Source organism: Tachysurus vachellii, chromosome 6 (genome assembly GCF_030014155.1).
Source record: "Tachysurus vachellii isolate PV-2020 chromosome 6, HZAU_Pvac_v1, whole genome shotgun sequence".
Classification (NCBI taxonomy): domain Eukaryota; kingdom Metazoa; phylum Chordata; class Actinopteri; order Siluriformes; family Bagridae; genus Tachysurus; species Tachysurus vachellii.
In genome coordinates, this window is record NC_083465.1 from 19,997,667 (window position 1) to 20,012,419 (window position 14,753).

A 14,753-nucleotide genomic window follows, 5' to 3' on the forward strand; every position below is an offset into this window, starting at 1 on the left:
AAAATACGAAGGTCAGAAATGTTTAAAGAATCCAAATATTAGCACATGCTCCAGTATATGAAAAGGAACTAAAGCATGCATGTGGAATGATTCTGAACAGCTTATCATAACTCACGAAATGTCACCGTTTCAGCAAATCATCCCAGTCACACTGGCCACTTCAGCGCTAATCAAACAGGATTTACTGAGGGAGAAGCTTCCTGACATTTTGTGCATCAAGCAGATAATGAATGTTCACAAGTGTTTTTTTATCTCCTTTATTCATTTAAAAAAAAACAACAACAAAGAAGCAGAAATCTGTTTTTTTGTGTGTGTATCGTATATGCTGCTTTTTTTTTTTTTTTTTTTTTTGAAGGTCATAGTAGATCAGCCAAACAACATTATTACAAGCTCAGAAGATTGTCTCTCTCCCTCTGTCTTTTCTGTGTGTGTGTGTGTGTGTGTGTGTGTGTGTGTGTGTGTGTGTGTGTTTTGTGACAGCTTTCTGCTGATATTGCTGTAGCCTGGTCTTCTGCACTCATACTTAAATATGCAGACACGTACACTTTTCTATTCAGAAGTTTGAAAAGAGTAAGTCTAACTGAAGTCTGTCTGCAGTTTCTGCTCTGAAGAAACTTTCTCTGAATTGATGATGGACGACGAGGGACACGATGAACGCAGGCCGCAATTACATTATTTCAGCGACTGAAACCATGCCAGATTGATTAGCTTTATATTAGCTGTGATGTTTGCAGTTGTGTTCAATTACATTTCAATTACATGAATCATGCCAAATGTCAGACTAGCTTCATGGACACTAATGATTACTGATTACACTGTGTAAAATGGATATTGGGATTATTTAATCTAAACACCGCTTATTTATTTTCTATACTGCGGAAGTGCTGGTTGTGCAGTTCAGAATAAGTTTGCAGGTAGACAGAGAAAAACTTTCTGAATACTTCCATTTGGAAACTTTTTTTGGTTGACATATGAGGTAATTGTTAGCATAATATTATGCACTATTGCCTTAGGTTTGAGTCATGCCCATGCAAGAAGTGTACAATTTGTAATTACCTTTTCTAGGACATCTGGGGAAAGTGCATTTCTGGGAAAAAAAAAAAAAAAAAGATTTCTTTACACTCGCTCTATCTGAGCAACTCAAGAGAATCAGAAATGTGGAGTAGTTTAGGGATGTAAGGTAGTGAGAGACAGATTTAGGGTCTATTCTCTCAAGGCCAGTGTTAATTTTAATTGTAGAAACTTTCCTGTTCGCGCTGACCTAGGATCAGTGTGTTTGGCGCTAACACAGAACGCCGTGATCTTCAGGGAGTCGGCCCATTCATCTAGCTGTACAGTGGACCATCTGGTGGGGAGTGAGTAGGGAGAAGCAGAGCATACCTTAATGAATTTAAAATGATGCTACAGAAAAAGTTTTGTCATTGAAAGAAGACGGAGACTCTGCCATGCTGTCTGTATCACTTCGTTCAAGTTTGGGATGTGGTGCATTATGTATAAGCATATACCTGTAAAATTACAGCAAAGTGATGCAGTTTATAACATTTGTGTGACATCCAACAGAGCAAGCGTTCCATTGGATACAACTAAACTCTAAGATATCCTTCATTTATTTATACGGATATAAAAACCATAACACAAGACATGAGAGCGATGAGAATGTCACAGAGTGACATTGACGAGAATGTCATCAGAATACAGTAAACTGACAGAAACCTAAAGGCTAAAAGTGAAAAGAATGGTAGTATATCTCTGTACTTTATTAGTCTTTCAGTCGATAAGAATACCCACTGTGAAATGAGGTGATGTCTATAAAAAGTGTTCTTTCATGCTGCTCTTAAATCCAGTGACCTATAAAATCAGAGCATTAGCCTTTTCATCTTATTCATTTTGAAACACACCTCTGAGGAAACCAGAAAGAGGGAGAGGACATTGTGATTTTGCATATCTCCACTTTGCCAAGCAAATAAGACAGGGAAATTTCCTGCTCCTTCTCGGGCAAATACACAGTGGAGAACATTCTCACAGATACACACGCACTCACACACATACTGTATACCCAAAAACAGATTCTGCCATGTTTACTATAGGGTCATGAACTGGAACATTTCTACAAATTATCAGATTCGGATGCTGCCATGCTAAGTACAAGGTCATAAATTCTAAGATTCACACCCATAACCATAAACAGTACATCCTTCCTACACAGTATACTTCAAAACAGAGGCTGTCATGCCACCTATAGGGCTACATTTACAGCATTTGTCAGACACCCTTATCCAGAGTGACTTACATTTATCTCATTTATACAGTTGAAGGTTAAGGGCCTTGCTCAGGGACCCAGCAGTGGAAGCTTGGTGGCCCAGTGATTCGAAATCATGACCTTCCGTGCATTAGACCAACACCTGAACCACTGAGCTACCACTTCCCTACAGAACCTGAATACTCAAACACATATACAGATAAAATTATATATAAATAAAAAATTATATATTCTAAATGATATATATATATATATATATATATATCCAATAATGTATATATTTGTAAAACTTCTTTGCAACAACGTCCACTGTTAAATGCACCATACAAATGAAATTGAATTGTACATATATCATGGAACATGGTGGCTTGGTGGCTAGCATTTTTGGCTCGCACCTCCAGGGTGGGGGCTCGATTATTTCTACGGTATGTGTTTGTGGAATCTTCATGTTCTCCCAGTGTCTCAGGGGTTTCCTCCGGGTAGTCTGTTTTCCTTCCACAACCCAAAATCATATGTACTTTAAAGCTGACTGGCATCTAAATTGTCTGTAGCTTGTGCATGGGTGCATGAGTGTGTGCAATTGTTCCCTGCAATAGACTGGCACCCTGCCTTGTGCCCCAAGTGTCCTGGGATAGACTACAGTTTCCCCATGACCCAGCAGTATAAGCAGTGTAGAGAACAGATAGATGGATGAACATATACCCAAAATCAGAGGATGCCATGACATCATTAGAGGTATTCCATAGCCTTGATTCTCACAGCAGGGTCTGCAAAGCATTTCCAGAGGGTAAATGATTAATGTAGACACTAAATGTCCACTTTAATAGGAACATCTGCTTATTTACAAAGTTATCCACCTGCAAAATTGAAACTCGCTCACGTTTTCACACTATTGTTTCACTCAGTGTCATTTTTCACTCATTCTGTTTAAACAGCCCAAGCCCATCTTGCCCCAACATCCATCCCATAAACAAAGTCACAGAGATCACACTTTTCTCCAATTATGATGTATGATGTGAACGTTAGCTGAAGCTCTTGACCTGCATCTGCATGATTTTATGTATTGTGCTGCTGCCACATGATTGGCTGTTTGGAAGCTATGTAAAAAAAACAGGAATACCGATTATATATTTTACATATACAGTATTTTACATTTAAAGGGATCCCTGAATGAAATGAAGTTTGAGAACCCTTGATCTATATGGCCATGAACACTTATATTTTTTATCATCATTCAATTCAATTCAATTCAAGTTTATTTGTATAGCACTTTTTACAGTTGACATTGTCTCAAAGCAGTTTTACAGAACATAAACATAGAAAAAAAGGTTAATTTAAAGAATATTATAAAGATTAATAGAAGTTCAAGATTAATATTAGATATAATTAGTTCACAATGTGTATGTATTTATCTCTAATGAGCAAGTCTGAGGTGACTCAGGCAGCAGTGACAAGGGAAAACTCCCTTAGACGGTAAAGGAAGAAACCTTGAGAGGAACCAGACTCAAAGGGGAACCTCATCCTCATATGGGTGACACTGGAGGGTGTGATTATAAATATACAGTCTGACAAATGTTGTACAAATCATCATCATTTATTACAGCCTCACAGAAGCATAATAAAGCATAATGCCTATTATTTTTGGCAGGTAGTCATTTTATCTGAAAAGCCTAGCAAATCATTGTCACTTTGTCGCCTTATCAAGTCACTATTACAAACTAATGTGAGTTGAATTAATTGATTTCATTAAATGATCATTATCTCATTTTGCCCAAATCCAAGAATCCATCAATACAAATCAAAGTGAGAATTTGTTGGAATCAACAACCTAAGGCTGCCACTCCAATCAAGAAACATTAATTAAGTGATTTGGCAATAACATCACTTATTCAACACAGCCACTAAACGCTCAAGTCATCGGCAAACCTGTCTGACAAATTAATGACTACTTAACCGGAGAGAGACCTCTCCCTGTCACTCTCTCCGCGTGTGAGTGCCAAATGATGCCCTGTCAGTCCTCATCTGAGTGCTATCTCTGCTAATCTGTCTACTCTTCATCTTCCATCCTTGGCTTCCTTCCTTTTCCTTTGCACTCACTAAATCGCTTTATATGTCTCTTTCGGAGTGTCTGACAGTGACAGGATGCAAGTAGCAAAGAGAGGATGCACAGTGCCCTTATTCTGTCATCCACGTCCGTTGCCTTTGACTGGTTGGACACACAGAGCAGCCAAAACAGCACAACTAATAAATCATGTCCAAGAGTACAGTGCAAAAAAGTTTGCTGATATGGGCTTGCCTCCACATTAGTCGACACTTTGTTGTTTTTGATTTTTTTCCCTGTGTTGTGATATTTTAATACCTTTGTGGTGGTTAGAGTGCCATGCTAGTCAGGGGATTCCGAACAAGCCTCTGCCGGGTCTTTAACCAATCATTTCCAGCTCTCTAAAGTCCCAGATTCACATTCCTCACTGTCAAATCTGCATAGCTCTTAGTTTCACTGCAGTTACTGAATAATTCATAGTAGTTGCTGAATAATACACTTCAAGCCAGAAAACTGAATACAGAGTTTGTTAATCTCTGATAAATTATTGGATTTTATTTTGCTGCTCTAAGACGTTTTGGCCAAACACTTAAACACCAAATGCTCTTCGGACCTATCCTAGGACCACTAAGCATGAGGTAAGAATACATCCTGGATAAGACACTAATCAATCACAGGACCTCATACTAGAGGTCTTCACGGGTCCACTTAGATCCGAAAACCCGAGGTCCGACCCGAGACCTGAGCGGGTTCGGGTCTAAAATTTCACGTGTACCTCGGACACAGGTCGGGTCTAATAATAGCGGCATCGGGTCTCGGGTAATTTAAAATTAATGTGTTTTTACCGAACAGACCCGAGAAGACCCGAACTACTGTATCTCGTGTGTGTGCATCGACTCGAGTCCTTTTCCAACCTCTCCTCTTTTTGCCAAGACCGCTTGCGACATGTGGCTGGCAACGTGTGGCTGGCAGTAAGCTAATTTTCGATGAAACAGACCTGTCAATCAATTTTGAATCCACGCTGTAGCGTTTACTTTAGTGTAGAGTTATGCAACATTCGGGTCCAGTCGGGTTAAAAAAATTGCCAACGAGTCGGGTCGGACTCGGGTCTAATTTTTCCGGGTTTGTCTCGGGTCGGGTCTTTCTTAAAAAAATAATAAATTATGCACGTCGGGTTCGGGTAAAAAGTGATTCAGGTCACTTCGGGTCGGGTACATTTTTTTAGACCCGAGAAGACCTCTACCTCATACACACAAAAATGTTAACACTCATTCAGTTTTTTTTTTTTTTTTTTCAGAAGTTTCAGAAGTTTCCAGTTTTTTCAGAACTGGACAACCAAAAGCAAAACAATGTGGAACAGGAAGAAAACTCCACACAGAGTGTAACCTCAGCTTAGGATCAAACCAGAAACCCAAGTGTTACCATGCTGCTTGATTAAACAGGCGGTCAAATTAATAGGCTTTAGGGTGCCTGGAGTGTATCCCAGAGAACTCATGGCACAGTGTGGGAACACCCTCTATGGGGTGTCAGAACACACACATTCATACACTATAGACAATTTAGCGATACCAAGAAGCCTTCTATTCATACATTTAAGATAGGAAACAGGATAGGACACTGATCTATCGCAGGGCAAAACACCTGATCACAAACTCATTCTCACCTAGGAGCAATTCAGAGTAGGCAGTCCATCATTCAACATTTTTTGTGAGAGATGACGAGGATTGAGAACACAGAGGAAAGGAACAAGGGGAAAACAAGTATAAAACAAAACAGCACTTTGGGTCAACCCTGACATCCAGTAACTTAAGTCTTCTGATCTGTGAAGTAGCAATGCAGTTGTTTAATTGTAACTCTCATTATTACTTACAAACAAAAACTTTATATTACATTATTGATGCAAGCATGTATCACCTGTGTGCCCGACATGACACAGGAAGTCAAAGTCTTCATTTATTACACACACTGAAGGCCTGATTCACATCCTGATAGCTTCAGCCCTCTCCATCACACTGTTAACCTCCAGACAGACAAATGAGCATGTAGCTAAATGACCTTCCCTTTCCCACTGCAGAGGCCCATTACAAGTGCTGAACAAAGCTCACTTTTAATGACACCAACAGATCGTTCTCTGTCCCAATGTGCACAGACTGACATTATTCAGGTTGAGTGTAAGTCAAGCCAGATGCTTAAAGATAGCATGGGCTAGTGCTTAAAATGAACAAACAAACAAACAAGAAAGAAAGAAAGAAAGAAAGAAAGAAAGAAAGAAAGAAAGAAAGAAAGAAAGAAAGAAAGAAAGAATACTGAGCTTGCCAAAATACTAACACTGAGTGTGAGACCTTTTAAAAACACCTAAAGTTTTGATAATTATAGCTCTACAGACATCTTTATGCTAATTACATTAATGCTAATTACATGCAATTGTACAGAAAATCCCATTTTAAAGCATACAATTATCTCTTCAGATCCAAGTGTTGTAATTATTATCATGATTAATACATAAACTTTCAGCATTCAAATAAATATGAGACAAGAAATAAATATCAGGTCTAAACCTGTACAGCTCTTCTGAGACTCTGAGATTAAGCTCAGCTCTTTGGGTCTATTCAATATCAGATAGACTTATTAGCATTGGTTTTTGTGCTTACAGGAAGTTACACTTTTCTGTGGTTTATTGAATATGTGTCGGTAATGTCCACAGTCTGCTCTTTTTTTAATGGATTATGGATCACTGGTGTATTTTTAGACACAAGGCTTCAACCATCACTGCCTCAAAGAATATGAATCAGCATGTTTCAGTGAATCTGCTAATTAGCCTTTTTATTAAAGCGTTGAAGATCCAACAAAATGTTTTATTCAGGTGCATAAGGGAAAAAAGTCTTTACCCTTTTTTTTAAATAAAAAATATTCTTTACAATTAAAACATTTCGTTCATGCATCCATGGTTTATTTCTCTATTAAATGATGACTCTTTCAGTTCCTCACTGTGAGGAATACGCTCTGTTCCTTTGGCCTGTGTTGTTAATAAGGCCATATCTAAGTGACATTGATTTTCAGTTTCTGACTGTGAGACTATTTGATTATGACGTTACCCCCTTGTGAATCTGTTCACTTCTGTTGACGTATGCCTGTTCTGACCTGAGTATTGCGTGACGACTTTGAATTGTTCGCTGTTCCTGGGTTTTTCTGTTTTGATATTTTTGAACTGTTCCTAATTTTTTGCCAGTTCATACTTATTTGACTTTTTTGTCAAAACTTCCTGCACATGCTTCCTACCCTCCATGCCTGCATCGAGACATTATCATGTTGTTCTATTTGATTACACATTTCCTCTGTTACCCACAATGCCATTTGACTGCCTGATAGTAGTGCCAGTGGGACAGACAACAGTGGTCTGGGGATAACTAGCTAATAGAATCTGGCAATGACTAAAATTGTTGGGAAATGTTGTGACCTTAAAATAAAGCTCATGTAAATATACCCATATACTACTGATATATTGTATTTCTTTGTGGTTTTTGCAAATCTTCTATAAAAAAAAAAAAAAAAAAGAGGAACAATATGCTGTATGCTGCTGTTTTGTTCGATGTGATCTCCTATAGATAGTTGCACATAAAAATTTTCCACTGTATTACTGAGTAATCATTAAAGGAACCTTCAACCCTGAAACACGTTAAATATGTCTATATTGAAATATTGATGTAGCACTGTAGTCCTGTTTTAGTCCTTTAGTCCCTGTTCACTCTGCTTTAATTTTTCATGCCAAAACCACTAGCAACAGCATTATTGTTATCTCATAGATCACTATTCGAGTGTTAAAGCTGCAGTGCATTGTGGAACTCTGAATCCAAACGTTTGCCATTGCCACTATTTCAGTGTTGGTTTTCTTATTACAATGATATTGAACATCATTGGAAAAAGAGGTGAGTGAGAAAAACAATCTCTTTCTGTTCTGTTTGTAGGAGCTAACAGCAAAATCCAGGTGTTATGCCTTATGTGTGTGTTGGATTTTATTCGTCTATTAAACGCCATTGTAACCTTTCAAGCAATATTTCTTTTGGTGTCAGCACAGCACACAAGCGTTAATTGTCACAGGATTTGTAAAAGGTAAAGCAACGACCAACAAATTAGCACCAGAAACACTAAACACATCACAAATACTTGAATATAGACATATTCAAAGTGTTTCATGGTGGACTTTTCTTAAATGATTTCTCAGCAATGCTGAAATATGTTTTTTTTTTTTCACAACAATCCTTGAGATCACGTTGACCAAAGTAGCTGCATACATTGTTCTTTTTTCTCAATGGCAGAAACAAGAAAGGAAAACAACAGAACAGGTTGAGGTGAGGGTCATTTTTCAGGTCAGGACATTTTCCCTCAGTGTTAGTCATCGCCAATTCCCATGCACACGACAGCTATTAACTGGACAGAATAAAGGTTAACACATGCTTTCTCCAAAACACTTGAAGTCAGCCACCACATCGTTTCAAACGGCAGCATCACAGAGTAGCTAAAGAGGCTCAGAGGATGCTAACTAAGAATGATTACACAGTCTTACAAATACGTAAGCTCACTGCTCCTAGAACTTAACTAATGTCACTCTGATTGACCAGTGAAAGAGTAACACCATCTCTCCCACCTAGAAGCTACAGCCAAATCTGCTCTCCTGGACTCCCAGCCACAGATGGTTGTGGCATTGTTGGGATTCAAACTCAAGGACTTACTTCCTGGAGACAGCTTTTTGGAAAAGCCAAGTTTTGCTTTTCTCTTGTGCCATTTACAGGATCTTCGCCAACACATTTTCAGTTCACATTTTGGCTCCACTACTGACTGTTGGACAAATAGTGAATTCTGATATGAGACTTTGGAGTTCGATGTAAAGGAATTTAAAAGGGAAGCAGCAGTCACTAACCTAGTTTGAACACCAAATAGAGTATGACTGTTTTGCACTGAGACCTTTCTGGACAGACAAAGTGAGAAGACCCTGGGGTCGAGTCCTGGAAACGCCTGGACTGCTCTATTTAAGACTCTTTAAATAGGAGCATCTGCGTTCTTAGACATAACAGGACACATATGTGTATCAAGAGGGTTCCTTTTTGGCGGGAACACAGCGGCTTCTCACTGTGTGGTACAATTAAGAGGGACATTGAGTGCTAAGAAAATCACATAAATAAATACAGGCATAGAAAGTTACGATATGTCTGTTTTTATTATATGAGAATTTAAACAAATGTTAAAAGACCTTATACAGAAACAAGAGATCAAACCCAGGATGCTGTGCCAGGCATGATTTTATTAATTTATGTTTGAATGTTGAATGAAATTTACCGTAAGCCATCATGCTTAAGTGGTAAAGATATCAGTCAGAAATGTTTAATTATATCAAGAGATAGGAACACATTATGCTAATTCCAGACAGGATAACTAAGCAACATTATACAAGCAATGCCTACAAACTAAAGAACAAATATATTTAGCAATAAGTACAATTAAGTAATTTCAACTGAGACAAACATGCAATATTACACTATCCTAACTATCCTATGGAGACATTTTATATCTTCAAGACACACAACATAGATGCAGTCAATACTGTTATATTAGCATGCCGTATTACACATGAAAATAATCAGTAATGCAAAACAGAGAAGTGATTAAGTAATATTGCGTGACCAAATCTCCACATCCTCGTAAAAAGCATTATAAATATATGTGGTCTTTTAAAAAGACAGCATACGCCTCCTCCAGCACTGTTATTCTACAGTAATGAGGATGCTAGAATTCAGTAAAGGATGCTCAGTAAAGGTGAAATCCAATATCACTTATACTGCTGTTAAACTCCACCTGTGCTTATTATCACCACATGAGGTCCTAGACAGTCTGGTCTCATCTGGTTTGATGTATAGGCTGGTAATTACAGCAATTCATTTTCCTTGACTCTCTCTTATCCTCGTTCCTGCGTAGCAGAGACATATATCAGATATATTTGCACATTTTAGCTTTTCTAGCACAATCATACCCCAAATTTTTTTTATTCATTTATAACATAACATCAAACATACTGCAATATATTTAATTTAATTTTAGCACAAGTGTTAAAGAGGGGGGAAAAAAGCTTTCCTAATGGCAAAGTATTACAGTTTTGGATTTTATGTGAAATAAATCATTGATGGTCTTGAATTTGTGTAGTCTTTTAGTGTGCTATGAGGGGAGATTAGCTGCAGGAAAGCACACGCTTTTGATGAATAGGACGAGGTCTAAGCATTCCTCTGCCAAGGCTCAATATAGTCCAATCCCAAATGGGTGAAGATGTCCTCCTCTGTCTTAGCCTGCAGGAAGGTATTCTAGAGATAATAGAGAGGGGAAAAAAGCAAAAAACCAGTGACATGAGGGGTTTAACAATCAAATCGTAAGCCTGAAAAGCTACAAGAAATGTTAGAGGGCGACGAAGACAGAGAAAAGCTGACATTTTGTGTGAACATTGGTTGTATTTGACCAATGATATTTCTCTGAGGAAATGGTAGAGACAAAGAGTCACAACGATGATGTTGCTGTTCTTCATAAGGTCAGACAGGGTTGAGAACCTCTAACAGGATAACATACTGTACAGAAAATGTTAGCAGAAAGGAAGTATGTGTAAACTGTAGGAAGCTGCCACTGTTGTGGATCAGGCAAGCCAAGTGTTTTGAAAAGGCATAACTACTTTTCCCCATTGGACTTCTGTCTTTGCAGCATTTATTGCAACGCCCACTACCTCTTTTATTGCATTTTCATAATTGTGTCATGAGAGTTGGCTCGAAGTTTCAGAGACTCTAATTAGACACACAGATATGAGCCACAATCATGATGAGACACATTTAGGTTGACTGGAAGATTTATGCATATTTCCCAAGATGATTTTATTCTTCAGGCTCATTTAAGGTGCTCAGAAATGATTTATTTGTCCCCGTAAGCACTTTATTATAGTGGAGCTGGAGCCGGTCCTAGGAACACCAAGGTGGAAGAATTCACCCTGGATGGGATGCAAGTCCTTAGCAGGGCACCATGCACACACTTCATTCACACCTAAGGGCAATTTAGCATAGTCAATTCACTCGCCAGCATTGTTTTGGAAGGTGAGAAGAAATCCTGGGAGGAAAACCATGGGGAGAGCACATGAATATTAATCCAAACTCTAGATCGAACCAAGTACTCTGGATTTGTGAGACAACAACACCATGTGCTGCAACATAAAACCAATTTAACCATAATAAAACGAAAAAAAAATCCACAGTTACTGTGATCATATTAACATTCAGAAAGCATTGACCTCTTTCCAAAGACAGTACAGAAACAAGGTCTTTTGGATGTCATTACTTTTGCAACACAAAAGAAAAGAGAAAAAGGGAGAGGAAAATATTACATTTACATTTACCAGACACTCTTATCCAGAGTGACTTACATTTTTATTTCAGTTTATACACATGAGCAATTGAGGGTTTAGGGCCTTGATCAGGGGCCCTGCAGTGGCATCTTGGTGGACCTGGGATTCGAACCAATGACCTTCTGATGACATTCTGATTATAAATCATTGAATCTCAAAGTTGGGTCCTTTTTTTATTTTATTACAGTGCTGAATCACAACCAATCATTATTATAATGGTATTATATTGATTACTAAGTTAGCGTCTGACTGGTTGCTTAATTAGTTCCAAAAGATTTAGGCCTATACATATTGCCACTTTCATCTAATAGGTTCTGTTGGTGGAGATTTCATTATTAAAATTAATATTAAAAGTAGCCAGAATATTAATGTACATGGTTAAAATACTAGCCCAATATTGTACTGTAATCGGTCTGATATATATTGCTTTATGCTTTTTGTAATATTGTGCAGCACTTTGGGCAATTGAAATTGCAGTAAAATGTGCTATATAAATGAATAAAGTTGAAGTTGAAGTACTAGTTGGATGGCAGGTATAAATTTATTTCAGCATTAAAGGCTTCCTAGCTGCAGTATATAGTAATAGAGAACATGAAAGTTTGCATCTGTTGACAAGTTAAAAAGAGTGTGTAAATATATTATATTTAAATAAATGGAAAGCCATGTTCTTTGTGTGGTCCTGTATACAGTACAGATAGATATCTGTGGGCCCAAGGCAAGCCTGATGTGGCCAATAGGAAGCTATAAATCTGACATATTCTGCCTTGATGTGTTAAGCTGGATGTAGCATGTCAAAATGAGGCAAAGGATGAAGAAGAGAAGAGGAAAAACAGGAAAGCTCATCTGTCGGTGAGCAGACAACAGGAATGATAGGCTGGTGCAAAAGCTGGGAGAGGAATTGCTCCAGGCATTTGACTTCTATCATCTATTGAAGTGGGGTTTAAAATGCAAATCAGGTACAGAATGGTCAGGGATTCATGTCTGTGCTGTGTGTGCATTTACAATGGCTTGTGTGAGTGTGTTTACAATGGTTTGCGTGCTGAATGAGCACAGGCAGGGGACACCTGGTCTCTCACTCACTGTGTAAATATCACTCACTGGTTATTTGCACTTCCTTAAAAATCAAAAGAACACATGCTGAGTAAATTATAATTGTTAGTAAAGTCATCATGACCTCCATCTCATGCAACATTCACTCATCCCTCTTGTTATCTAAACTGTTCATTATTTTGCTGGATCACTGTTTTAATAGACCATCCGCCCTCCGACCAAATTTTGCATTGTTTTCACCCCAAATAAAGGAGTTCAGAGACACAGATGCTATTATTTTAAATGTATATTATATTATACACTAATGAACACACCGTTGGAGAAGTAGATGAATACAGAAAAAGAGGTTTAAATAGACTGTATTCACACAGATGTAGACGGTACAAACACAGAGGCATAACATTAAATTCATCTGCCTAATATTGTGTAGGACCACATTGTTTTAATAAAATGGCTATAACCCATCAAGGTACAGACTCCACAAGACCTCTGAAGGTGTGCTGTGGTATCTGGTCCCAAGACACAAGCAACATATCATTTAAGTCCTGTATGTTTGTTCAGCAAATCCCACAGATGCTTGATAGGACTGAGAAATTCTTGGGAATTGAAAGTCAATACTAGTTGAAGTAAATTCTTTGTCATTTGACTGAAACCATTCCTGAACAATTTTTGCAGTGTGGCAGATCTGACATTTTAGAGATTAATTATTTAGCCTTCATAATTTGGCCCTTGTCAGGGTTGCTCAGATCCATGCCGATTTTTCCTGTTTCTAAACACATCAACTTTTAAGAAGTGAATATTCATTTGATGCCTTATATATCCCACCCTTTGACCATTATAATGACGTCAATGTTACTCCTACTTCACCTGTCAGTGCTTTTAATTTTATGACTTATCAGTCTACATGTCATTTTGTAATAACTATCGAAAGAAGGGAATTTAAAATTCAGCATGGCATACAGGAACAAAAAAACTTGTGATGTTGCCATTAATACTACATGCACTTCAATTCTTGCCATCAAGACATCTTCTGTGATGGAAACTGCTTCATTTGGTTGCATTCCCTCCAAAGATGCTGCTCCATTTGAAAGTCCATCAAGCTACCACGGTCAATATTTCTGCCCTTCAAATAATAAAGGTGGTGTAGTAGGTTGCATTGTGTAATGAGTCTGTCTGTATTTTGCCCTGTTTCTGTCTGCTGGTTTGCCTTGCTGTTAATTGTTTGCCCCGCCCACTTGTTTGTTGCCATGGACACTAATGGAACTCAATCCCTCCCTCAGGTGTGTTGTCTTAGTCGCTGAGTGTCTCTGCTTGGTGATTGGTTCCTGTTTGTTATATCTACTCTGTTTGTTCACTTCTCTGCTGCTGGTTGTTGTTAAATGTTTATGTCTATGTTTCCTGTTTGCTCAGTGTTCTGTCCTGTTTTGCCTGCCGGTCTGTTTTCCTGTTTCTTGTTTTGTTTATTAAATGTTTAACTGCTATTGGATCCTCACTCGCCTTTGCCTCATCGCTACACATTGTGTGTGTAATAGGATGTCAAACAGCTGTTAGATTTTTATGCCCATACGTATCTATTCCACACTTTATTGTGAATCAGTATATGTTACATTTCTATAATGTAGTCAGCAGTTTTACACAGGAGTAACACATAATCTATACGATTCAGCATTTTAAACAGATTATCATGGAGACAGTGACCATGGCTATTTTGTTTATGGGCTAACAAGCTCATTGTTATGCTAACTCATAATAACAATATCATGAAAATTAATTATGTTCACTTGATGCTTACCTCATTAAATTCATCAAACCGGAATCATCTTAGATTCATCAGGTAATTGTTTGTTTAAACTTTACTTACAATTAGGCCAGTATGGGGTTTACAGGAATTATTAGCTAAACGCAACATTATGAAGGAGGAAGAATCAAATATCATTTAAACAACATTAAGGGGACACACATAAATACACACA

At 38.0% G+C, this 14,753-nt stretch overlaps 1 protein-coding gene across 1 annotated transcript in view; it reads right to left on the reverse strand.

The window, feature by feature from the left end:
- Window positions 1–9,617: 9,617 nt before the first annotated feature.
- dntt (deoxynucleotidyltransferase, terminal) overlaps window positions 9,618–14,753 on the reverse strand; it is a 108,373-nt gene continuing 103,237 nt past the window's right edge. The window contains exon 11 of the mRNA XM_060872766.1: window positions 9,618–10,651. Within this exon, the coding sequence (XP_060728749.1) occupies window positions 10,565–10,651 (87 nt within the window). The 3' untranslated portion in view covers window positions 9,618–10,564. The remainder of the gene's footprint in view (window positions 10,652–14,753) is intronic.